The 26884-nt window shown below is 44.3% G+C and overlaps 1 protein-coding gene across 1 annotated transcript in view; it reads right to left on the reverse strand.

Annotated features, from left to right (window-relative positions):
• Sycp2l (synaptonemal complex protein 2 like) overlaps positions 1-26884 on the reverse strand; it is a 52192-nt gene that overhangs the window by 18733 nt on the left and 6575 nt on the right. Inside the window, exons 5-18 of the mRNA XM_052156596.1 lie at positions 26729-26753; positions 22026-22111; positions 21835-21923; positions 17680-17714; positions 16431-16573; positions 13888-13940; positions 13099-13144; positions 10437-10529; positions 10277-10337; positions 8887-9032; positions 6551-6644; positions 5435-5562; positions 2768-2825; positions 2605-2683 (exon numbers count right to left, since the gene is read on the reverse strand). Of these exons, the coding sequence (XP_052012556.1) occupies positions 2605-2683; positions 2768-2825; positions 5435-5562; positions 6551-6644; positions 8887-9032; positions 10277-10337; positions 10437-10529; positions 13099-13144; positions 13888-13940; positions 16431-16573; positions 17680-17714; positions 21835-21923; positions 22026-22111; positions 26729-26753 (1136 nt within the window). The remainder of the gene's footprint in view (positions 1-2604; positions 2684-2767; positions 2826-5434; positions 5563-6550; positions 6645-8886; positions 9033-10276; positions 10338-10436; positions 10530-13098; positions 13145-13887; positions 13941-16430; positions 16574-17679; positions 17715-21834; positions 21924-22025; positions 22112-26728; positions 26754-26884) is intronic.

Below are 26884 nucleotides of genomic sequence, written 5' to 3' on the forward strand. Positions count from 1 at the left end.
ACTGAGAAATCTGATATTGGTATGCAAGTTGGTGGTTCCAAAGCTAAAAACCTCAACCATGTACTGAAGTCCAAACCACCTGAGTGTGGAAGTGATGGTACAGTAGAAGCCCATGCCTGCCCTGTGTGCATAGCCAGTGGATTAGCAGGCGCACCAAAACACTGTGACATTGCCATCTGTGTGTGTGTATACACATACATACACACACATATATACATATACATATAATATATATATAATATATACATATATACACATATACATATAATATATATACACATACACACACACACATACACACAAATATTCCAAAGCTAGAGCTCCCAAGCACACCTTGTCCCAGGCCTTTGGATTGGGGACATTGTCCTATGCTCATCCATTGATGATCATTTGAATTGTTTCTATCCGATGGTTTTCCTAAACAAAGCTGCTATGAACATCTGCACACATTCTCTTTGTGGACACAGGCTGACAGACATCTTGAAAAATACAGAAGATTGGAAGAAATGGACCAGAGGGTAGGTACCCTCACTGTAAGAAGCTACCAGCAAGCTGAGCAGTGGTGGCACACGCCTTTAATCCCAGCACTTGAGAGGCAGAGGCAGGCAGATTTTTGAGTTTGAGGCCAGCCTGGTCTACAGAGTGAGTTCCAGGACAGCCAGAGCTACACAGAGAAACCCTGACTCAAAAAAAAAAAAACAAAAAAAAACAAAAAAAGAAAAAAAGAAAAAAGAAAAAAGAAGAAGAGAAGAAGAAAGGAGAAGGAAGAAGAAGAAAAGAAGAGGAAAAGAAGAAAGAAGAAAGGAAGAAGAGGAAGAGAAGAAAGAAGAAAAAAAGATCTTCACCAACCCCTCATCAAATAGAGAGGGCTAATATCCAATATATATAAAGAACTCAAGAAGTTAGACTCCAGAAAACCAAATAACCCTATTAAAAAATGAAGTACAGAGTTAAACAAAGAATTTTCACCTGAAGAACTTCGGATGGCAGAGAAGCATCTTAAAAAATGCTCAACTTCATTAGTCATTAGGAAAATGCAAATCAAAACAACTCTGAGATTTTACCTTACACCAGTCAGAATGGCTAAGATTAAAAATTCAGGAGACAGCAGGTGTTGGCGAGGATGTGGAGAAAGAGAACACTCCTCCACTGCTGGTGGGGTTGCAAATTGGTACAACCACTCTGGAAATCAGTCTGCCGGTTCCTCAGAAAACTGGGCACCTCACTTCCAGAAGATCCTGCTATACCAGTCCTGGGCATATACCCAGAAGATTCTCACATCATACTAAGTGAGGTAACCCAGACTCAAAAGATGAATCATGGTATGCACTCACTAATAAGTGGATATTAACCTAGAACACTGGAATACCCAAAACATAATCCACACATCAAATGAGGTACAAGAAGAATGGAGGAGTGGCCCCTTGTTCTAGAAAGACTCAGTGAAGCAGTATAGGGCAAAACCAGAACAGGGAAGTGGGAAGGGGTGGGTGGGAGGACAGGGGGAGGGAAGGGGGCTGATGGGACTTTTGGGGAGTGGGGGTCTAGAAAAGGGGAAATCATTTGAAATGTAAATAAAAAATATATCGAATAAAAGAAGAAGGAAGAAGAAGAAAAGAAGAAAGAAGAAGAAAAGAAGAAAAGGAGGAGAAGAAGGAAGAAGAAGAAAAGAAGAAAAGTGAGTTTCATACACCAATCTTGTGTTTAATCTAAAATGCAGCAGAAAAATTCATCACTGCAAGGGAGCTCTGAAGGTTTGCTTACAGAGCCCTGCAGGGCAGGGGAGTTTGCCAGCACAACTCAAATTGCCCTACCAAACGCTTCACAGAGTTTGATGAGAATGGCTAGGTCAGAGGAAACTCTAAACTGTCAGCGTGTAGGACTCAAATGAGAGTCATCTGTGTGGTTTCATGGTCTTACAATGGTCTAAATGTTCACACACACACAAAAAAACCCAACAACAACCAAAAACCACCTGAACAGATACAAAAATCACACACACACACACACACACACACACACGTATACTGCTCAGTCACCAAGGATGACATCCTGAAATTCTCGACATGGGTGACCCTGGAGGAAATCCCGCTAAGTGAAATGAGCCATGTGGACAAAGACGAGTCCCCATGACCTCACCGCCATGTGGGATCTGAACCGTCCAACCCATGGAGGGGAGATGAAATGGTGGTCACCAGAAGCCAGGTAAAGGATGTGCTGGGTGCAATTGGTCCACAGTTACAGCTAGATCTGAGAATGGACCCGGGGTTGGCATCACATCAGGGTGGCTGCAGTCAACAATATTGTAGTGTCCATTTTAGAATAACAAAGGAGGCTAAAAGCTCTCACTACATGGAGATGAAAGATATTTAAGATGAATGTGCCAAGAACTGTTCATTGATCATTACACAATTGCTACTTGTACCTTAAAAAAAAAATCACCCTGTCTCCCATAAACAGGGCAGTTACCTTGCTGATACATGCATAGATGTATCATAATGTCTTCATAAACGTGGAGCTTACTAAAAATGCAGGTAGGCCTTGGAACTATCAATGTGTGCAGTTACTACACCAATAAAAATGTTGAAAATGAAAATCACTTACTTTGCATTGTTTAATTCAGAAGCCTGATTTTGAATTGACAGTTCTTGCACATCCGCAGGATCCTCATATTCTGAAGTAACTAGTTAAAAATAAAGTAATAGTAAGCATCTTAGGCAAGCATTTCACCAGACCATTCAGAGATGGTAGGGGAAACTCACCGCACCTTGTTCAGGCTCATCTGGTTTTGAGTTTTCAGATGAATGATCTTCTGGTTTTGTTTGCTGGGAGGAGGAGGATAGAAGAGAAGGAGGAGGAAGGATGAGGAGGAAGGAGGATGAGGAGGAAGGAGGAGGGAGGGAGGAGGGAGGGAGGAAGGAGGGAGGAAGGAGGAGGGAGGGAGAAGGGAGGGAGGGAGGGGAAGGAGGGAGGAGGGAGGGAGGGAGGGGAAGGAGGGAGGAGGGAGGGAGGGAGGGGAAGGAGGGAGGAGGGAGGGGGAGGAGGGAGGAAGGAGAAGGAGGGAGGAAGGAGGAGGAGAAGAGAGGAGGAGAAAGGAGGAGGAGAAGAGAGGAGGAGAAAGGAGGAGGAGAAAGAAGGAGGAGAAAGGAGGAGGAGAAAGGAGGAGGAGGGAGGAGGAGGAGGGAGGAGGAGGGGGAGGAGGGAGGAAAGAGGAGGAGGAAGAGAGAGAGGGAGGAGGGAGGAAGAGAGAGAGGGAGGAGGGAGGGAGGAGGAGGGAGGAGGAAGAGGGAGGGAGGAGGAGGGAGGAGGAAGAGGGAGGGAGGAGGAGGGAGGAGGAAGGAGGAGGGAGGAGGAAGGAGGAGGGAGGAGGGAGGAGGAGGGAGGAGGAGGGAGGAAGGAGGAGGGAGGAGGAGGGAGGAAGGAGGAGGGAGGAGGAGGGAGGAAGGAGGAGGGAGGAGGAGGGAGGAAGGAGGAGGGAGGAGGAGGGAGGAAGGAGGAGGGAGGAGGAGGGAGGAAAGAGGAGGGAGGAGGAGGAAGGAGGAGGGAGGAAGGAGGAGGGAGGAGGAGGGAGGAAGGAGGAGGGAGGAGGAGGGAGGAAGGAGGAGGGAGGAGGAGGGAGGAAAGAGGAGGGAGGAGGAGGGAGGAAGGAGGAGGGAGGAGGAGGGAGGAAAGAGGAGGGAGGAGGAGGGAGGAAGGAGGAGGGAGGAGGAGGGAGGAAGGAGGAGGGAGGAGGAGGGAGGAAGGAGGAGGGAGGAGGAGGGAGGAGGAGGGAGAAAGGAAGAAAGGAAGGAAGAGAAAGAAAGAAAGAACAAAAGAAAGAAAAGAAAGAAAGAAAGAAAGAAAAGAAAGAAAGAAAGAAAGAAAGAAAGGAAGAAAGAAAGAAAGAAAGGAAGAAAGAAAGAAAGGAAGGAAGGAAGGAAGGAAGGAAGGAAGGAAGGAAGGAAGGAAGGAAAGAAAGAAAGAAAGAAAGAAGTTACTGTGGTAATAAGGAAGCCTCAGTGTCCTGTCTTTGAGAACCACACTGCCTCTGAAACATAGTTGAACACAACTTGGCTACCAATGATTCTGTTCTTGCAAAACTTTCACTTCCTAATCATAAGCAAGGACTTGTCTATCAAAGATGGCCATGGTATGTACTGGGTCCAGAGGAAGTACTACAAAGAAGTGCAACAAGGAAGTGCTACAAGAATGTGTCCAGAAACATCAGCACTAGAGGCCAGATGTCAACATCAGAAGGTTGGGATTTGTGGTGACAAATTCACTACAAGGTGACAGTTCATTGGAAAGGCTCATCCCAGGCTGTTGGGTGTAAATATTGTCAGTCCCACCTCCACACCGTGTGTGGATAAGGAAATGAGAAATAGGAGGAATGCCTATGTAGGCCACACAGGGGCTCTTGGAGTGTTTAATTTTTAAACGTGCACATCAAGGTGCACATGTGTGACATAACATGTCAAGCTTGACTTCATGTCTGCGTTGCGAAAATTTTGATAAGTCAAGCTAAACATACGTACATCCTCTCACTTATTATTGCTTTATAGTGAAAACATCCCAAACCCTTTCTCACAGCATTATCATTACGCACAGCCATCCTGCTGTGAAATAACACACCAGCCCTTCTTGCCCCAGCTAGTCAATAACAGAGTGTTCACTTTCAAGTCCTAAGAAAGCCAGACCCAAGCGCTAGGAATCGCCTCCTGAGCTGGACAGGGTTATGTCAGCTCAGCATAAGGTAGAGTCATCAGAGAGGAGGGAACCTCAGCTGAGAAAATGCCTCCCGTTAGACTAGGCTAGAGGCAAGCCTGTTGGGCATCTCTTAATTAGTGATTGATGGGGGAGGGCCCAGTTCATCCTGGATGCGGCCACCCCTGGGCCAGTGGTCCTAGGTTCTATATGAAAGCATTCGAGTGAGCCAGTAAGCAGCAGCCTTCCATGGGCTCTGCATCAGTTCTGGCTCCAGGCTCCTGCCCTGCTTTAGGTCCTGTCCTGACTTTCTTCAGTGATAAACAGTGGTATAAAAGAGTACTCATTAATAGACCTTTTCCTCCCAAAGCTGCTTTGGTCATAGGATCTCTTGACAGTAGAACCCCTAACTAGGATACCTCCATTGACCGAGTCCTGAGAGCAGTAGTATTTATTAGTCAATGTATCCACTTATCCCCAGCTAGAGGGAACCCACACCTGACCCCCAGGGTCCTTCTCTACATTAATTTGAGCATTAATTTCCTCCAGATACCAAATGAGGGGACAAGACAGAGAGCAGTCTAGCCAGGCATTTCACTGGAGAGCCATGCTCATTGAACAGAGAGAATACGTCAGCTTGGGACACGAGTTCAATCTGAAGACGACAAAATTATTGGCCGACAGCTGTGGAAGAGAAAACTGGGCTAGCATTCAGGGGAGGAGACGTGGGCTTGTCTATACCGCAGGTCACGAATCCCAACCTTCCATTTCCTTTACTCACAGCAGACACCGACTGGACATTAAAGTGGCGAGTTATTAGGCATCTATTAACTTCAGCATCCACGAACTCTGGAAGGATTGTGGATTCTTTCACATCCTCTATATTCAGTAAGAAAGGAAAAAACAAAAAACAAAAACAAAAACAAGAGCCAAACATAAGCCAAGAAGACACTGTGTCCTTACTCTCCAAAACACCGCCACCTAGTGGTAGGAGCTGGTACTAACCCTACATCCAATAGAGGGCTAATATTCAATGTAAACAAAGAACTTAAGAAGTTAGCCTCCAGAGAGTCAAATGACCCTATTAAAAAATGGGGTACAGTGCTAAACAGAGAATTCTCAACTGAGGAATCTCGAATGGCTCTAAAGCACCTAAAGAAATGTTCAGCATCCTTAGTTATTAGGGAAATGCAAATCAAAACAACACTGAGATTCCACCGTACACTGGTCAGAACGGCTAAGAGGAAAAACTTAAACTCAGGGAACAGCAGATGCTAGAGAGGATGTGGGGGGAAAGGAACACTTCTCCATTGTTGGTGGGATTGCAGGCTGGTAAAACCACTCTGGAAATCAGTTTGGCGATTCCCCAGAAAATTAGCCATAGTACTACCTGCAGACCCAGCTATACCACTCCTGGGCATATACCCAGAAGATGCTCCTACATGTAATAAGGACACATGCTCCACTATGTTCATAGCTGCCTTATTTATAATAGCCAGAAGCTGGAAAGAACCCAGATGTCCCTCAACAGAGGAATGGGTACAGAAACTGTGGTATATATACACAATGGAGTACTACTCAGCTATCAACTCTCAAAGCTACAGCACTTCAAATTGAATTTCAAGAGAAGCTGCCTTGTGCCAGGTCTGTAGGGACTGGCCCTGCAGAATTGTCTCCTGACACCCCCAGCATCTGTTCTTCTTTGCCACTTTCCCAAAGACAAACATTATCAGAATAAGAAGGAGCTTCAAGGTCTTCATGGGATGCTGTTATGTGACCAACTCGGGGTATGCAGGACTTCTTCCAAGGTACCCTCATGCTTCTACAGAGAATTTAGAGTCAGAATTCTGCCACCTCCCAGCATTACCTGTTTCTCTTTTGCAGCTATTAGGAATCTCACCATCTTCTTTTCCAAGGCCAGAGAAGACTTTTATCAAAACAGGACTCTGAAATGAAGAGGCCTTAAATTTTTTTTCTAAAGCTTATCCCACAGTAAGTTGATGAATTAGGGGAGAGGAGTGTCTGTTATGTCCTTTTGCATGTTGTTCTTTCTGGCTTACAATCCCCCATGGCCGCCCCTCCCCCAACCACCGACTTCTAGGGTCAGCTCTCTGTTCAGTCACTCTCCCACGGTCTTCTACCCTCTGTCATGGCTTGAATGCACTCTTCATTCTTTGCATGTTAGAAACCATATCCCCTGGGCAGTAGCTCTGAGAGCTGGGGTGTTTGTGGGAGTGGAGTGTAAGACTGCATCTGAGTCCAGGCCTTCCGAGATTGGACAGATGTCTGGACAAGTTCAAGGGTGACTTCAACCTCCAGAGCTAAATAAACTGTTTATCAGTGACCTAGTCTATGGATGACACATAACAAAATATGGATAACAGAGGATGGAGGAAGAGGGAAGGGGAGGATGGGGGAGGAGGGAAGGGGAGGGATGGGGAAGAGAGAAGGAGGGAAGGAGAGGGAGAGGGGGAGGAGGGAGAAGAGGGAGGAGGGAGAGGGGGAAGGGGAGGGAGAAGAGGGAGGAGGGAGAGGGAGAGGGGGAAGGGGGAGGTAAAGAGGAGGGAGGGAAAGGGGGAGGAAGGGGAAGAGGAGGGAGGAAGAGGAGGGAGGGAGGGGGAAGGAGAAGGGGAGGAAGAGAGGGGAAGGAAGGAGAGGAGAGGGGAAGGAAGGAGAGGAGAGGGGAAGGAAGGAGAGGAGAGGGGAAGGAAGGAGAGGGGAGGGGAAGAATGGCAGGAGCAGAGGGAGAGGGGGAGGAGGAGAGGGGGTAAAGTGGAAGAGGAGAAGGGAAGAAGGGGAAGGAGAGGAGAGGGAGTAAAGAGGAGAGGGAGAGGGGAAGAAAGAAAAAAGGAAAGGAAGGGAGGGGAAGGGAAGAGAAAAGAAAAGAAAAAAGAAAAGAAAAAGAAAAACAGGCATCCAGATTCTTCTTGCTGAAGTTGGTCTAAGACCTAGAGTGACTTTTAATCCACACTTCCCTGACAAGTGGCTCTCTCAATGTGAGTCTGCAGTGAGCACCTAATGACGACCCTCCAATCCCCACCTTTTCTTACGGGAGCTTCCTACTCCAGGAACTGTGGCTTCCTCTGGTGGAGACTCCAGGCCTCCACACCAAAGCCATTTCATTTAGTGGGAAACATGGAAATGTGCTGATTCAGTGGTCCTCATGAGTAAAGGCAAACTGAGCACACCAGGCCATTTTGTCATGCAACATAGCAGAGCAGGCTTCTTCCTAAGTGCTGAGTACTCCTTCCTCTCTCACCCTCATCCTCATCCTCATTGCATAGGACCTTGAGAACTATATCTGTAGAGCACTTTACCATCTACGAGATGCTTTAATATATACCTCAAAACAAAAAGAACCAGCCAAGACTCCCTCCCGCATCTTGCTCCGTCCCTTCCTCTGACCTGTCCATTCAGTCTCTGTCCTTGGATGTCCTTTACCACAAATCTCTTTGCCTTGCCTACTGTAATGGAAAAACACCACTGTGTATGTATAGGAAGAGGTGGGATCAAGTGGGGAGACAGAATCCCAAAGCAGGTGCAGGGCATTTCAACCAGGAAAGAGCAGTACAGAACTGGGTAACTCCCTGCTGATTCCACCACCACCACCACCACCACCCCACCCCCCCACCCCCCGCCCCGACCAGGAGGAACGGTCAAGAAGCCCTACTATCTGAGTATGGAAAGGAAGTAATGGTGCCTCACACAGGCTGTACTGTCCACAGTACAGGCAATAAGGCCTTCCAAGGTGGAAAGGGCTCTTGTGCCCTATGTATTGAAGATAATGACACATGAGGAAGAGCTCAAACTAGAACCTAGACCTCTCAAGGTTCTGCTTGACCAAAAGATACATCAAAACCCAAGAGATTGAAAATACATTTTCAAATAATCAAAGGAAATGAAGCCAGTCATGGTAGCACAGGGCTTTAATCCCAGCACTTGTGAGGCAGAGGCAAGTGGATCTCTGAGTTCAAGGCCAGCCTGGTCTCCAGAGTGAGTTCCAGGGCTATAGAGAGAATCCCTATTTAGAAAAAGAAAAGAAAGAAACTAGGGAGAGAGAAAGAGGGGATGAGGAGAGGAGAGATATAGATGATATATGATTGATTGGATATGAATGATGGATAGGATATGATGGATGATTGATATGGATGGAGAGAGAGAGAGAGAGAGAGAGAGAGAGAGAGAGAGAGAGAGAGATGCCACCTGTTTGTCTTCTCCCAAAGCTCGAACGGAAGCTTGTAAAATGTCAAATTGCCTATCGAAGTGGATTTCTATTTTCTTTGCTTCTCTCTTGCTGATAACAATTGGCTGCTTCAGGTAAACGATGAACATCTTTATCCTATCATTTTCTAACAAAAAAAATATGCCATGTCAGGTATATCAATGTAACAAAAGCTTTTGTCAACTGTACAGAATTTTCTGGGGAGAATATGAAACCATAGTAAATATAAATGACTTTGAAATTTGTATTTACATACACACAAATACACGACTTAAAGGCTGATTGTCTGAAAACAGGAAGGAACTTGCTGTAGCAGAGAAATGAGTGTCATCCTATATGGCACTATTCCATGTCTCTCTAAAAGAATTCTTGTTAAACAACAGGTATTTTAGTTTAAATATACTAAGCAAAATTCTCTTCTCTCTCTTTCTCTCTCTGAAATCCTACAGTTCTAAAATTCAGTTTCCAATATGCCAATATTCATTTTCAGTAGGCATCTCTTAAGAAGTAGAAGCACCTCTCGAGATGTCTGGGTCTCAGACAACAGACTCTTCCATGATACTGTTGTGGCAAATGGGCAGTCAGTTTCAAATGTGAAAATAACTTGGATCGAAATTCAAGTTCAGTCTCCAAAGAAAAAGCCACAATCAGAACAGACTAGATAGATGCGAGATCTCGTAGGAAGGCCACGAAAGAGCAGACAAAGCTAAGAGCCAAGTACCTACCAAGGAAGGAAGAAAGAGAAAAGGAAAAGAAAGGTCTTCACCTGGCAAGGTAATCCAAGATGGCAACCCACTTGAAACTATTGGCTAATACAAACTACCATGATATACCAGAATAGAACATCAGACTGGAAAGATTTAACACAGATAAGAACATATAACAGCACAGCCATTTTTACCTTAACTACAAGTTGATATCTTTCAAAGAGTGAGTTAAATATCGAGTTGAAACCTCCCTGGGTTCCTGGTGGTTAAGGACACTGCACTCTCACTACCTCAGGCTGAGTTCAATTCCCATTCAGAGAAGCCTCTCTTCTGGGCCTGGAGAGATGGCGCCAAGGGCAAAGAGCTCACTCTACTCTTCCAAAGGACCCAGGTTCGGTTCCCAGCACCCACATCAGGAGGCTCACAACCATCTCTTACACCATCTCCAGGAGATCCACCACCTTCTTTTGGCCTCTGCAGACATCCACCCACATGCAAGAATTTCTGGACACAGACATGAACGTATAAATAAAAAAATCTTTTACAATGAAAGAACAACTCCAAATAAGAACACAAGGTAAAAATCTGCTCTAGAATTAACTAAACATTATAACATCAACAGAAGCAACAGTGGAAACTCCGTGGGAAGGTGTTTACATCTTACCTGTAATGATGAACTTGACCATAGCTTCCTTCAAAAGTTGTACTGGCTCCCACAGAGTACTCTTGAGGGGGAAAAATGGGGGAAAGTCGTGAATGCATAACCATATTTACACAAAGAATTCCTAAATGCTCAGGCCTGCTGGGGAACGAACCCTAGTTACCTCAGCATTGTCTATGTAAAAAGTCACGCTCTGGCTTCCTAGGTTGAAATCAATCCAAAATTCCTCTAATTTTTCATCTGCTGGTTTTCTCATCTGTGGGAGAATTTAAGCAAAAGTTATATGGGAATCTTATGTCAAAGGGTCCAATTTAAATCACTCACCAACAATAACCCATGCTCCTAGGACAGAACTATCCTCAGCTCTTAGTACCAAACTCCCATGTAAATCCGGAGTGGGTCCCAGTCTCATACTCCAAGCCCCTGGCAGGAAGATCCCATCCTCCTCAGAATATCAGACAGATACATCAATGTGTTAGATGATTTACCCACACAATTTTTCCCCTTGGTGAAAATCATGAAGGTAGAGGGAACCCATTGTGTGTTGAATCCGTAGTAAACCACACTGAATAGCAAATAGAATTTTCTTCTAACAAGGAAGATTTTGTGAGCAAGCGAGTGTTGATTTGGTGTCCAGCTTACTGTCAATCAGGGAACAGCTAATACTTGAGCTCAGATTGCTTTTGCTTTTATCATTACACACTCATCAAAAAAAAAAAAATCAAGGATTCGAGCAATGTCGTGTTCTAGAAGGAGTAAACATCTTTTCTGTCCAACTTCCCATAGACATCTTGCCCAGAGGTTCCAGTGCCTTTTATCTGCTCTAGAGGAATTCTAGACAGATGTCAGGAGTCTGGGCTGAGCACCGTTTATCTGAAATCCTTAGAGCAGAGCGCTTTTGATTTTGGAACATCTGTATGTACATAATGGAAGGTGACTTGGGGAAGGGACTCGCTCATACCACAAACTGACACTCATCTTCTAAGAGAAATTTATCCAGTAGTTTATATATACTTGTATCCTACTTGTGCATTGCATGAAGACAGGTGTGGTACATTTTATGTTTCTTTTACATCTTATTTACTGTGTGTTTGCATTCACATTAGTGAATGGTATGGCATACATATGGAGATCAGAGGACAGCTTGTAGGAGCCAGTTCTGCTCCTACCATGCATCTCTCAGAGACTGAATTCAGGTCATTGGGCTTAGCAAAAAGCACTTTTATCTGATGAGCTATCTCCATGGGCCCTGAGGCTTCCCCTACCCCTTTGTGCCCATGTGTGTACATGGGAATTGAACCTCAAGTAGCATTTAAATTTATATTCTAAATACAGGATCCTTGCCTAGAATTCCCTAGGTTCTATTTGGCTGGCAGGTGAATACAGGGATTCTCCTGTCTCAGCCCAGACTGAAGTTCCCAGAACTGGAATTGCAAGTGGATATTACCATGCCTAGCTTAAAAAAAATTAGAAGGAGGGAAGGAAGGAAGGATGGGTATATGGATGGATGGATGGAGTATTTCTAAGGATTAAACTCCTGTCTTCATGCTTGTGAGACAGATGCTTTTCTGACTAAGATTTCAAGGCCTAATCTTTCCATTTGGTATCATGGAGCACTCAGTAGGTCGGGCACTTTGGAACATGTTAGACCTTTGCCATAGGATGTTCAACCCTATGCATGATGCCTTTATTCCCTGAACAGTGGGCCAAACACCAGACTCGATATTCTAGACCCCACTTTCTAGTGAATAGGATTTTTTTGGACAATTTCTCTCCCCATCGCTCAAGCCTACCACAGTGGCCACAGAGCAGGACAGAAAGCTTTCCCCACAGCACACGCCACTAAAAGCCAGTCGACAGGCGCCAGTGTAAGAGCCTGGATTCAAACAGAGGAAATCCTGGGAAGCCCTGGTGACAACAGCCAGAGAATAAACTCCTCGGGGAAGCAGAAAAGAGGGGGCCCGACAGGCAAGCATCCATAACTCAGCTGTGGGAAGAAGGAAGTATTGGAAGTTGAAAAAAATCGCAGCCCCACGAGCCATGAAGGGGTCCCTGAACCCATGACAAAGAAATGATCGAAATAGTCAGTGAGGGCATTCGAGAAATCTCCACTGAGCCATGGTTCTAGGTAAGTGGGTGTGCTTCACGGGGAAGCCGTGAAGTTATTGCTTGGAGTCCCTGTTAGGTGAAAAGCCCTGTTTTTCTAGAACCGGAAAAAAGATGAGGAAAAGAAACTAGTTAGCCTTGGTCTCCAAAGTATGAGGTGGAACGGGAGCTAGAAAGCATACACTGGTGCCATTGTGTTTGGGTTACAATGGCACATAGTTCAATCAGATCACTCGTACCAACTTGTGCTAGAGCACACAGAGTGTAGAAAAAGTGGACCAGTTGCTAGGAGAAGAGGGAGAGAGAGAGGATTATCAACTAGATGGGGGAAATTAGGAGAACCTTGACTCTTCACCATCCAGTTCAGTTGTGAATAATGTTCCCTACGAACAGGTGAAATGCATCCTGGTTATGACATGAACTGATCAGTTTAAAGGTAAGGTCACTAAGAGAAGTTAACATCCCTTTTTTAAAGGCCTGCCAGGGTTATATATTCATTCATTCATTCATTCTGTCTGTCTCTGTCTCTGTCTGTCTGTCTGTCTGTCTCTCTCTCTCTCACATACACACACACACACACACACACACACACACATATGTAAATGGCCCCTTAGAGTACTGACAGCAAACATCTGACCTAACTGTGTGAACCTCATAGTGTTTCACTTCACACCACCCTTGTGGAGAGGGGGGGGGTGAGAGGAGCCGAGCAGACCTACCTCCTGCTCATCAGCAAAAGCAGTCAAGCATGGGAATGAGTAGACCCTGCAAAACACCTCACAATTAAAAATCAAAATGACCTGGAGAGAGGCGTACTGTTTTCACAACTACAGCATGCTGGGAAGTCTCCTATACACAGGATTTGTGAGGGCACTTCAACTCTGCAAATAAACATCTGCTGTGGTGAGATTTCACCTATGACAGACAGTTTGTATGTCTGAATTGTTAGCATTCACTTCAGAAAAAAAAAAAATCACTTGGTCCTAATTCCGGAGTCGATCAAGGAGTTACTTGTCAGTGATACGCTTATCCTCAGGCACATTTAGTCTTTTCAAAATTACTCTTCAAGAAATCCAGCAAGTCTAGAGATAGGAAAGATGGTGGAGAGTGCTTGCACCTCTTGCAGATGGCCTGGGTTCAGTTCCCAACACCCACATGGTGGTAACTCACAACTGTCCACAACTCCAGTTCCAGGAGATTCCATCCCCTTCAGGCACACATCTGGTATATATATACACAGAGGTCAAACACTCATACACACATAGAACAAATACATTTGCAACAAAACAAATGTAAACAAAAAACCCACTTTAGCCTCCAAAGGACTAGGGTTACAGGTGCAAGTCACCACACCAGGCTCTTCCTAGATTTCCAACCAATTAACCACTTGGTCCTAGCAGTAAAATATTGATCCTATACACTCTTAAAACTAAAAAATATCTTATATAGTCTTAAAATATCACACAATATCATAACTGTCTGATAAAATAATCCCAAAGACACATTACCTTCTCTGGTCGCCAAGTCTGTTATTCAGGAAAGTGAGGAACTGCCGACAGTCCTAAGATAAGCAGTAGAATCTTGCAGTTAGAAGCACACGATCTTGACTGCCATCCTGGCCAACTCTAGGATTCACAAGGATTCTCTGCTTTGTGGCACCAAGGTTTTACGCCCAGAGAGAAGGTTGTAGGCAAGCTGCCTCCTCATACCCTCGGTGTTACCTACTCAGCTGAGGAATACTTAGGGCTGAGAAGCCAATGCATGATGGACTCATTTGGGCCAAAGAGTGAGCAAGAAAAATAGACCTCCCTTAGAGGCCAGTATCTGACTAACTCACCTACCACACTTCCCTGACACCTGCCCAACACAAGCCGTACAACCGATCAGCTTTGGGGTGGATTCATGTGGACATATCCCCCTGCCTCTCCTCTGTAGATCTATGCCATATACACCAAGAACAAGGAACTGCCTCTAGAATTCTCCTAAACAGTATCAAGGCAGGGACTATATTGCCCTGACGTCCTAAGGACAAAGAGACACACAGGTCCAGATTTGTCTTCATTTTTTTTTCCCAGCTATTGATGACTGGCTATTGTCATTAAACATTTCTCACACTTCAAACCTTGTATTTGGCCCTCAATAGATATGACCAACATAAGGCTTTAATATAAAATCAGTTCAAAAGAGAATCAGGTGAGCTGGAAGGTAGTGGTAGCAATGATATTGGAAACAAGGAGATTTCTCTATTCTCATCATCTGCAGAGAGAGATGAGGTTGCCCATGACATCCCAGGTGCTCTGGTGTCTGTCTCTCTCTCCCCCTCCTGTCCGTCCATCTGTCTCCCTCCCGTCTGTCTGTTCGTCCGTCCCTGTCTCTGTGTCTGTTTCTGTGTCTGTCTCTGTGTCTGTCTCTGTGTCTGTCTCTGTGTCTGTCTCTGGATTCTCCTTGTGTAGGTAGTTTTATGTGAAGTTGACATAAGGTGGAATCATCTTAGATGAGGGAACCTCAAACAGGAAAACTGCCTTCGTAAAAGCCATCAAATTCACGGTTTGTCCCCTGGCTCAGCTCCCTCTTAAGCAGCCCCATGTTTATCTTCCCACATGGCCCTATATGTTTTGTATATTTTGTATATTTTGAAGGCAAGCCTATAGGGCGTTTATTAGTTATTGGTGTGGGGGGACCCAGCCCATTCTGAGTGGTGCTAGGTGCTGTAAGATCAGCCGAGTAAGTCAGAAGGGGGAGGGCAGTAAGCAGCAGCCCTGGCACCTGCGTCCGCTTCTGCCTCCAGACTCCTGCCTTGGCCCCCATCACTGGATTGTAATTCAGGATATAAACGCCAAATAAACCCTCCCTTTCTTGCCCAAGCTGCTTCTGTTCATGGTGTTCTGCCATAGCCATAGTAACCCTACCTAAGAAACTCCTCATTTTAAGGTAGGATTTATTTCCACCTTACAGATGAAATAGAAGACTTCACCAGTTCATGACTTAAAGTTTCTGCAAACATCCCTTGAGTCAGGCAGGTTGGATTCTAACTTGAGGGAAAGCTCAAAACCAAAAGGTCCCTGGAATCATGACTTTTTCTACGTAGAACATCCGGCAGCCCTGGAGTCTAAGACTCACAGTATAAAGGTTCAAATTTAGTTCACTGCAAATCACATGATAATCATGATTACCCAATGGTATTGATTAGGAGGCTTCATGAAAATGAGCATTCAATATGAATTTCTGCCTTTTCCTGAGACTCTTAATGCTGATTTAAAGGTATTCAGAAAAGAATAAAGGAAATGCATTAGCAACTGTAGGAGGGATCAGATACACAACAAAGCCAAGAGCTATTTTTGTGTGCTTTGAGAAAAATCACAGTAAGCTTACTGCAAAACAAAACAAAAAACAAAAAACACCAACCTACCAACCTCTGCACCTTCACACTGCAGGGCCTGGAGAGCACACAGCATGGTTTCTCTATGGTCTCACCATATGCTCTAGTGTGATTGCCGATGCCAGCTGTCTGCCATAGCCGGAGTCCCTCTTGACCGCTCTAATTCTTTTCTCTTTATTCTTCAATTGTATCCCTACTCTTTGGGGACCATTCAAAATCTGTACCTGCTCCCAAGTGTTTTCCTTGCCTGAACCCATCAATTCAGTTTGCCTCCTGCATTGATTCCCTCCGGAGAGTCCTGTATGTATCTCCTCACTTGTCCCAAGTATTTCACTTATGCACCTTCACTGACAAGGGTAAGTTAAGGATTGCCATCTGGCCAGATTTTAAGCATTGAGGGGTTAGAGAGATGGCTCAGCAGTTAGGGCCATACTCTGCTTTCACAGATAACCCTAGTGTGGCTCCCCGAACCTGTGTGAGGCAGTGCATCACTCCACATCCCTGGAATGCAGCACACCCAACAGACCTGCACTCACACACATATTCCTTCTTTTACATACACACATGATGAAAAAAATTCTTTTCATCTTTAAGAAAATTAAACCTTCTCTTGAGCCTAAAACCCAGGAGAGTCTGAAAAGGTCCCTCGGTAAATGGTGACTGAATTCTCACCGTCTCAAATTCCCGATTCTTAATCTTTTTGAAAGCTCCAGCCAGGGCGGCATCATCAAACCACTGAACAGCAAGTTCATTCCTCAGCGTTCCAACAGACATTCGACACAGCACCTCAGAGAGGGCAACCTGCTGGTTATAGTCTAGAGATTCGAAACACAGGAGACATAGGTGAATTCTGGATGCAGAGCAACAGAAAACAAGTTAGTTTTAAAGTCAGAATTTGGTCTAGAGCTAAGCCCCTTGGTAAAATGCAACAAGACAGATTCAGAGCCATTATGGCCATCCAAAGTCTACTTAAGGATGGCCAGGGGGAAAATCTGAATAGGTTTCACAGATAACATCTTTAAAATTCTATTCTGAGGGTTGGGAATATTGTTCAGTTAGTAGAATGTTTGCCTACTACGTATAAGGTGCTGAGCTCAATCCCTAGTTTGGAAAAAAATGTATAATATAGATGCAGCATATTTTTTAGATTTTATATTTAAGGCACATTAAAATATCAAATCATATAGCCTTAAAGTATTTTGACAACAAAAATAAAATCTCGCTAAAGTTATGATATTTCACTGCAATCACTTTATATGCTCAAATGTCAAATAATTCTACTTAAAAAGCAGGGTCTTATTGTAGCTCAGGATGGACTCAGATTCAAGGATAACCATGAATACTTGATTCTCCTCCCTCTGTCTCCCAAGTGCCGGGAATATGATCACACATCCCCACACCAGGTTTAGGGGAGCTAGGGCTCAAACCCACATTTACAAGCACTCTAGAGCTATAGCCCAAACCTCAAATAACTGTAAAGGCAAAAAAAAGAGGTGTAATCAGATGGACCGACAAGGTCATAATCACAGACTACTGTTTTTAAAATCTATAACATAATCCATCATGTAATTATTTATTATGCAGATTAAAAGCTTAAAGATTATGTTTGCGAATAAAAAGGTATCTGAGTCAAAGACAGAAAGTCGGGACATAGACAGAGGGCTTTATTCACGACTCTGATGTCTTTTGTACTTAAAAGAATTTTAGATGGCACATGTGTGCCAATATCTTAAAATGTGACAAAACTGGCCAGTAGGTGTCTGTTAGCTATTGTGATTTTCGGCAGGCCAGAATCTCTTGGAAAAAAATTGTAATTTCCTAACATCAAACAGAACATAATTTATTCCTCACACTCCCAATATCAACATACATCTCCCAGTGCCCAAGAGTCTATGCATTTAAAATTCTAAATACTTCTTACCGCCCACGGTCAAGATTGTCCTTGCCAATTCTTTCCTGAAACATTTACATAAATTAAGTTTCACCAAGATGAACAGCAAGAGGTAAGCCCTTGTCAAATAAGTTGAAAACCAAGAGATGTATTTTTGAAATCAGTATCAGAATTTCCACAATGCGTAATGCCTTCCAATGGAAATGTTCTTTAAGTTGACACATTGATAACAGATAAGCATTTTTTTTAAAGGTTTTCTTTAAAAATAATTTTATATGCACTGGTGGTTTTCCTATATGTCTATGTGAGGGTGTCAGATACCTTGAACTAGAGTTACAGATACTGTGAACCACCATGTAGGTGTTGGAAATTGAACCCAAGTCCTCTAAAAGAACAGCTAGTGTTCTTAACCACAGAGCCTCATATGCATTTTTGTTTGTTTTTCAAGACAAGCTTCTCTGTATAGCCCTGGCTGTCCTAGAATTCATTTTGTAGACCAGGTTGGCCTCAAACTCAGATCTGCCTGCCTCTGCCTCTAGTGCAGGGATTAAAGACACCACTGACTGCCCTGATGTACATTTAAAAAGCTAGAAATTACTATATTTTTGAGGTTCTACCTTGTCTTTCATGAAGTGAATTTAGCTTCCTAAAATATGAGGGTCCATTGAATGATCTATTTCTGAAGTTTGTGGTTTCTTAGAGTTTCTTGGAGTTTTGGTAGAGAAACTCTTTTTTTTTTTTTTCAAATCAAGGTCTTACTGTAGATCAGCCTAACCTTAAACTCGTAGCAATTCTCCTGCCTCCACGCTACAGGCATGAGTCACTTCTAACTGTTCTCTTTTCACCAATCACCAGCCCATGATATAAACATTTTACACGTGATCTGACACCTAAGGAAGCTGAGGCCTTTGGTCCTGTGCCTGTCCAGGACCAAAAAAGCTTGAAGCAATTTTCAACAGATAGGCTTAATTTAGAGACATAACAAAAGCAAACTCTTACAGTTTACATCACTGTCACACTGTAATCTTCTCTGGTATATCCATCCATTCTGGTGTGTCCACCAAATACTAAAACACACACTGTTCGTTTTTTCCTTAATGTCTGAGAATCATTTGATCATTTGGCTGGCGGGGGCTGGGGACTTGGGGGAGGGGTTCTGAGGCACAGGGGCTTCATTCAGCTATATCCATGTTCCTATTTTGAGGCCCTTTCACTATTTAAGCTCAAACTGGCCTTAACTTGTCTCTGCCTGAGTGACCGGGGCAGCAGGATGGCAGGGGATACATCACCACACTTGGCAAAAGTCTCTCCTTTTAAAGAATAAAGAAGTCTTGTGGATTGGGGAGATAGCTTAAGCAGTAAAGAACATAGCTCACAAACATGAGTTTCCTGAGTTCTAGCTACAGAAGCCGCACTGAAAAGACCAGATGTCTGCATCTTCCTCCAAGGTCTACACTGTTAAGTTTCCCCATCACCCCATACTTTTCGTGAAACTTACCATATCTAGTTAGGGTCCCACGGCAGCCGACCACTAGGCTTCCATGGGGCCCCACGTTCCCAGCCTCCACTGATGCCTCCTGCTCTGCACCCAACCCTGTGCTCCCACTGGGACCTGCCCTACCCATATCTACCCAACACAGGACCCTTTGACCTGCTTCCGTCAACCACCTCCATACCCAAACTCCCAGAGTCAATCTTGGTAAGTAGCCCTGACCTCCTTATCCGTGCCTTTCCCACAACCTACCCAGGTTAGCCTAGGTCCCACAACCCACCAGCCTAGTCTGGCCTCACCTGCCTGCCTTACAGAAGAGCTCTAGGCTTGGCCTAGCAGCTTCACTACCAATCCATCAAACCACAGGGCTTTTCCATGCCATAGCTAACTTTGCTACTCAGAAGTCTACCTCCTGCCTCACCCTGGGCTTGGCCAGGTCGCTTCCAATCTGACCCAACCCTACCCCTGCCCCATCCATAATCAACTCAGACCTGCCAAAGGAATCCCACGTGCCCAGATCTCATCACAGGAATACCAACAATATCAAAGACCAAGCCAGCCATCTTCTCTCCAAAACCTAGAAATGCTTGCCCATGAAAACTACCTAGAGGAAATCCAGGACACAGAAATTAAAACAAAAAAACAAACAAACAAAAAAGCCATAAACCTCCTCAAAGAAGACAAAAGAGTTTGAAAAAGACACAAAGAAACAGCTCAATGAAATCAAGAGAGAAAACATTTAAGGAGAGTAAACACCTAAGCAATGCCCAAGGGAAAAAACCAACAGGAGGCTGGCGGAGATGGAGAAGACAATCCGAGACTTCAGAACAGAATTCAGTCAGGAGATAGAAACATTGAAGACAACTCAGGCTGAAGTGAAGATGGAATTGGGGCGAAAAAAAGACAGAAAGACAGTCAGACAAACAGACAAATGCCTAAGTAGAAAACTCAGAGGGAAGCCTCCCAAGTAGAGCAAGTCGAGCAGATGACTAAACATGGGCTCTAGACAAAAATAACAGAGCCTCTAGACCAAATAAGCAAGGAACATGAGCTTGTAAACACCAGAAGGGAACGCACAGGGAATGTGGTGCTGCAGGACAGTTGAGCGCACGATGAACCCCAAGATTGTGAACTGGAAAAACTTTGTTGTGCTGTGACTCAGCCCTGGAGTCTGCTCACCTGTAGAGCCTTCTGTGAACAAGAGCGAAATAAAGCCGGTGACAGGTCAGGAAGCTGAGCAGGCAGCCAGCTGACAGGGACCAGGAAGAGGAAGGAGGGACGTTTGAGCGGAAGGGCATTTAAGACAGTGTGGAGGAGAAGTGTGGTGGAGCTTTTTCCTTCTGGGATAGCAGCTGAGCAGAAAGGTCCCAGCATCTGGCTCCTGAGTCTTCGCTGGTAAAATTGACCGTTCAGGATTTTGTTTTTTAAAACAACCATGTGGAACACCATGGAAAAAAAAAAACAAGCTTTCAAATTATAGATATCGATGAAGAAGAATCCCAAATCAATGACATACTTCAGATCTTCACCAAGAATACAGAAAAAAAACTTCCCCAAACTAAGAGAAGACACACCCATGCAGATACCAACAGCAGCACATGGCACACCAAGTAGACTGGAAAATAAAATCCCTACAGCACATCATAATAAAAACACCAAGTAGGCATTACAAAGAACGAGTATTTAAAATGACAAGAGAAAAAAACCTGCAAGTCACAGGTCAAAGGAAACCTATCAGATTAACAGCTGGTTTCTCATTGTAAAGTAAGATTCAGAAGAGCAGTGCATCGCAAGTCCTAAAAGATAATAATAGCCGGTGTATGACCATATACAGCCAGCAAAACAGTCTGTCAGGACTGAAAGAAAAATGTCCAACAAAGCACTCGCAATGAGAATACAGGCCTCCATGAGCAGGATTACACTGCCGGACCAGGTTGGCTCTATCACTGAAGCACAGGATGGCTGAACAACTGAAGGGCCACAGACTCTTAGGAGTAGAGATCTTTACCAGTGTCGACAAGATTTCTTTTTCGATGAATGACTCAGTCAAAGTCACCCTGTTCACAGACCAGCACAGCGAACCACGACAAGCCCAGGCTCAGCGAGCAGTCTTCTGCAGAGAACACTCTCCTCGCGCCATGTCACAGGAATGGCCACTGTCACCAAGATGCCCTCCTCACTGGCTAGCCATCCTCACAGACATTTTTTTTAAAGTCCAAATTCGAAACAAGAACATGTTTGCAATTTATCTTCTATTAAAACCTTATCTTCAAATGTGACATTCGAAGCTCTGTGTAAAAACCTTCTCTCCAAATGTTTAAGTGTAACTTTTGAAGGTCTATGTAGCCACAACTGAGTCACTAAAATTGTGTGTGTGTGTGTGTGTCTGTACACACATGTGCATGTGCAACGTATTTCCATAAATTAATATTGTGGTTCATATTTATATAATCAGTCAGCTGAGAGAGCATTTTGACTCAAACTTCAATGCAAAAGACAACAAACAAACAAACACACTCCCTGCCCCACACTAAGAGTAGATCCAGGCAAAGTCTGTTCTTAAGTCGTCAGTCCTTTCCAGCCAGATACTCGGTGAACTTGAAAGACCCACACTGAAGGAAGGAATGAAGTAGACAGGGGTGCAGAGCACAGAGCTGGGGCTTACACCATCACCTAAGTGTGAGTTCACTTACATAAGATGGCACGTGCCTTCTGCTGAAGAGAGCTTTCTTCTCTCTCCCTGGGGTGCAGCGTTCAAAATGCAGTTCAAAGTCCACAGAGCCTGCTCAGGATTGGACCGAGGATTCATGGCAAAGAAACAAAATGAAACCTCATGCATGGCTTCGGAGTTTTCCAGAGCAACGTTAACTTAGTTACAGCTCACCTCCTGCTGAATGGAGGGCCTCAAGGAGTCTTCTGCCACCAGGAATCCCAAGCAAAGTATGAAGGAATCCAACATCTGGATTGTCCCTGAAAGCACAATCGGAAAAGCATCAAATGGATGCTGGAAAGAGGCTTGCTCTTATGTAGCAGGAAGAAGAGCAAGCAGTGTAGACAAAGGACGGGTTACAGCCAGCTTCAAGTCACAGCCGCCCCAACTACAAGGCATTTGCTTTCATAAACGTCTATGGAAGACTGCAGCAGCAGCCTAAGCAAAGTGTGGGTGACTTCACCGTCACTGCTGGCCCCTGAGCAGAGCCACTCTTCGTCCCCAATGTTCTGAGTGCAGGCACGTGGGCTGTGCTGTTAACGCGGTTTATATGAATCTGTATTATATAACTATACAAATATTATGCATAATATACAAATAAAATGCTATGCAGAGAAGCAGAAACTTTCAAAAAAGTTAGTCTTCAATCACATAACATAGAAATTTCCACAGCTATCTATACATGAGGAAAAGACCATGACTGTGAGATACTATTTTATACATAACCAAACGCAGTTATGCTTGTGAACTTATATATAAAGATAGCACGTGGAAACAGTGGCAAACACCATGGGAAAAAAGTGATGCCAGGGTCAGAGTATAATTTTGATAGGTTCAGATCATCGCAATGGACAAGTAATTTATCACAAAGTATACACTTTTTACCTGAGTATGACTCATGTAATTGTAGGGAGCCAAACAGAAGTATAAAAGTCCTGTCTTCAGTTCAAACAAGCCACAAGCTAGCAATGGCTTCAAGATAGTCTGAGAGAAACAGAAACTCAGCTGGACCTGGTGTCCACCAGCGTAGATGCTAACGTTCTAACAAAGCCCCGCTAACCAGCAAGACTCTCGAGGGTGTCTGAACATGCCCCGATAGCTAGCAAACACTGTGCGCAGTTTCATTTTGAGAGGAGCTAGAGGAAGTGACAGAGTGAGGCACTGTGACACAGAAGAAGGGAGCTTAGGTGACAGGGGTGACAGAAAAGTAACTTCTGAATCGTGTGTAGCCGGTTGTGGTGGCACAAGCCAGTATGATTTGCTGAAGGAGGCAAAGGCAGGAAGAAGCATATCAAAACACTGTCAAAAAGCAAAAAAGCAGGTGGTTTATTGACCTGGGACTAACAATACAAAATGTGCAATAAATTTGGAGAGAAACCAAGAAAAGACTTGAACGAGAATGCACCAGGCAGAAATGAAAATAGACATAAGCAAAGACAAAAAAAAAAAACAAAAACAAAAACAAAAGAGAAAATGAAACTTAAGGCCAGTGTGGATATTTGAATCTGACGGGGTTGGTACATGAAAATCCCTGGAAAGATAGAGAGGTGGAAAGACAAGGTGGGGCCAGCAAGGCTGCCCCCAAGAGTTTATCAGCAGGAAGCCACTGCTAGTACTTCCTAGCACTGAGGTTCTGAAAAGAAGGGAAGTAAGGCCAGCACCATGGCTTGGACATAGAATATTCCCAAAGGTTGGTAGCAGTAGTATGTTAGTGATCATACGGGTGTGACCCCATGGCTACACCAACCTAAGAGTAGTGGGGTGGGCTAGAGAGATGGCTCGATGGTTAAGAGCTCTGACTGCTCTTCCAGAGGTCCAGAGTTCAATTTCCAGCAACCACATGGTGGCTCACAACGGATCTGATGCCCTCTTCTGGTGTGTCTGAAGACAGAGATTGTACACACACACAAGTGTGCGCACACAACAACACAAGGAGACCGGGTTGGAGAAAACATGCTACCCATGGGTGCCCCTTCGAGGGTTCCTCAGGAATAATAAAGATACTTCAAGAGGTGGCACCCTAAAACAGAAAGAGGAAGGAAAACTCCTATCTGTTCCTTCTTCCTTTAGTTTTCCTAGATGAAATCAAACAGTTAGAGAGCATGCCCATGGGGGAAAAAAACCCTGCTCTTTGTAATACCAAGGAAAGAGTGAAGGACAGACCTGAGAGCAGAGACAGCCCTCTGTCACCCACGGGGCCCGGAGGGAAAAGGTTATATTTGCAGAATTGTGGTCAAGGGGACAACTATGAGAGAAATAAAACAATGCCTTCTAAGAAAAGCTTGAAAACTCTCTAAATACAGCAAGTGTTGGGGAAGATATGAGTGGGTAGTGCCAGAATTGAGAAACTTGAGAAACAGGCCTGACGCTGATGGGGAGATGGAGGGGGGAAGGGTTGGGGGGGGGTTGGGAAGGGGTGAAACACATATTTGAACATACTCATAGAGGAGAGATGGGGTAGCATCATGTTAGTGTTGATTAGAACTCCAAAAATAACTCTAGACCTAGGGTACTCTAATCACTAGAGAAGGTGCAAAAGGAATCCCCAAAATGGAACACAAAGGAAAAGATTATCTAAATCTTGACTAAATGACAGAGATTAGTCCTACAGTGGCAGAAGATGCTGGAAAAGTGTCCAGAAGAAACATCTTTCATCCTAACAGGGCACTCCTGCAAGTCAAATGCCAACGGCAACATGCAAGAACTTACTTCTTGCAGAGACGCTCCTTCCACAGCCACCCCAGGGGCGCCAGAGTGAGCCCTGAGCCACAAACTGATGTTGCTAAGGATGCATGTCACTGTCCCCTCCTGAAGCATTCACCCCAATGTGCTATCTGAGAGGGGGCCTTTGGGAAACTAAGTTAGATGAGGTCACAGGGGAGAGATGACCTGCTGGGTAGGTTGTCACTCTTCTGGGAGGGGAGACCAGATTGCTGGTTCTGTCTCTCTACCACGAGGACACACTGAGAAGTGGCAGAGAGCCCTCCCCAGGACCCAACCACGCTGGCAGCCTAATCTTTGGGTTTACACCCTCCCCCGCCCTTAAGTAACACAAACAAATGTCTGTTGTTCATGCCACACCATCTTCAGAGTTGGTTACTGCAGTGAGAGCGGATGGCAGTGGTCATCTACAGGAGTTCACCTCCACGCAGAGCTGTGGAGTTGTTGCAGGGAATGTGAGAGTCCACAAACTCATCAAGTTATACCTATTGACTCAACAGACAACTCAAAGGCTTCTCTGGTCTATGCTCTTAGGATAAGCTACATGTTACAATGTTACAAAAGTTATAGAACAGTTACAGGTCATCAACAATCTTTAAATACACTCCTTATCACTATTGAAAGTCGTTAAGAAAAGTGAATGCTTAGATCCACCGACTAAAACAGCGAGGTCTATGATGGTCATTCATGAGAGTTTATCTGGAGTCAGTAAAGTCTCCAAGTGTGTCTGCAGACATAGATCATGAGGGCTTAGGCCTAATGACTGCTATAATATATTGATGAGCTCTAAATGTAAGAGGCTAGGAAGTAGAGGAAGGCAGGACACCATTAAAGGAAGCAGCTCACTGACTCGAGGGAGGGGCTGGGTTTGAACCTGGATCCTTGTCTACTACCCCCCAGTGATTCTCACCCACCTCATACTCCTAGCTGCCAATGTGTCCTACCCAAGTTCATAGACCAAGCAACTCTGAAAGTATGAGCCTGGATAAATACTTTTTTAAAAGTCATTTAATTCAGGCATTTTGTCATATCAACAGGAAAGCTAACTGATAGAAAGGATTTTCCCCCAAGTATGCAGCAGATAACTGTGCACAACAAAGCTCCTGGTGCCATTTCATCAATTGCCATCCATTGCGAAACGTGACATCAGCTCATTAACAGTTTCTTAAAGCAGAGCACAGCACGCCAGGAAAAGGACATTTTCCTATTGCGATGGCCACATGTTCTGGGATGCTCACACATCCCAAGTACATATTTGCTTCAAGGATGGATATAATAATTCAAAATATCAAACTACCCATTTTTTACTGGAACTGCAAGGAACAAAAGTTGTTTTCAGAATTTCACATTGTACACTCTGGAGAGGCAAAGCTATCTTCATTGACTCCAAAGTAAATCAATAGTTAAACCGATTTACTTCAAGGTAATCAATTTAAGTTAAACCAATGGTAGCTAAACTTTGGCTGGTGTGTGTCATTGGTAATTCTCTGTTGCTATAACCAGATATTTGAAACTGCGTCCACTTAATAAGGAAAAAAGAATGACTTAGCTCACAGTTCTGGGTGCTTGAAAGCACAGCAGCATAATCTGTGACTTCTGGAGAGGAACTCATGGTGGATAGAGTCACAACTGTGAAGGGCACAGTGTGGAAGAGGAGGTCACTTGGGAAGCAGAGAACATGAAAGCCAAAGGCAACAGTCAAACTCTCTTGTAGTAAGCAATTACAACTAAGTAGTTCCCATTCTCTTGGGAACTCGTCCAGTCCCTCACAGGATTGACCTCTTCATAGCAATGTCTACAATGATCTAACTACCTCACATGATGCTGACAGCAGGGCTAGGCCTCTAACACATGAACATAGGCAGAATCCAATCCAGAGAGCTAAATTCCTGCTGCTTTGGAGACAAAGTGGTTTTCCCTTATGTGAACAGAGGAAAGGCAGCTACAGCAGTAACCAGAGCCACTAAGCAAAATATATTGCAGAAAACTAAGGCAGTCCTTACAACAAAAAGCCTTCCAACACCCCAGTAAGACATTTAAAGTGGTGGATAAATTCAGATGGCTTAAAACTTCACCCTTGTCTGTCACTTAAACCATCTGTGCCAAACTATTCTCTTGATGAAGAATGCACTATTGTTAGCTATTCATACACTTACCTTTCCTGCTATGCCTGGAAATGACCTAATAAAAGGAAGAAAAGAAGTTGAGCTTGTTATTTTAAGGTGTCACACATTCTGATGCTAAGGCATGAACACTGACTGACACAAACTGAACTCAAGAGATGAAAGAAAAAAATTCATCAGAAAACAAAA

Source organism: Apodemus sylvaticus, chromosome 14 (genome assembly GCF_947179515.1).
Source record: "Apodemus sylvaticus chromosome 14, mApoSyl1.1, whole genome shotgun sequence".
In the NCBI taxonomy this organism is placed as follows: domain Eukaryota; kingdom Metazoa; phylum Chordata; class Mammalia; order Rodentia; family Muridae; genus Apodemus; species Apodemus sylvaticus.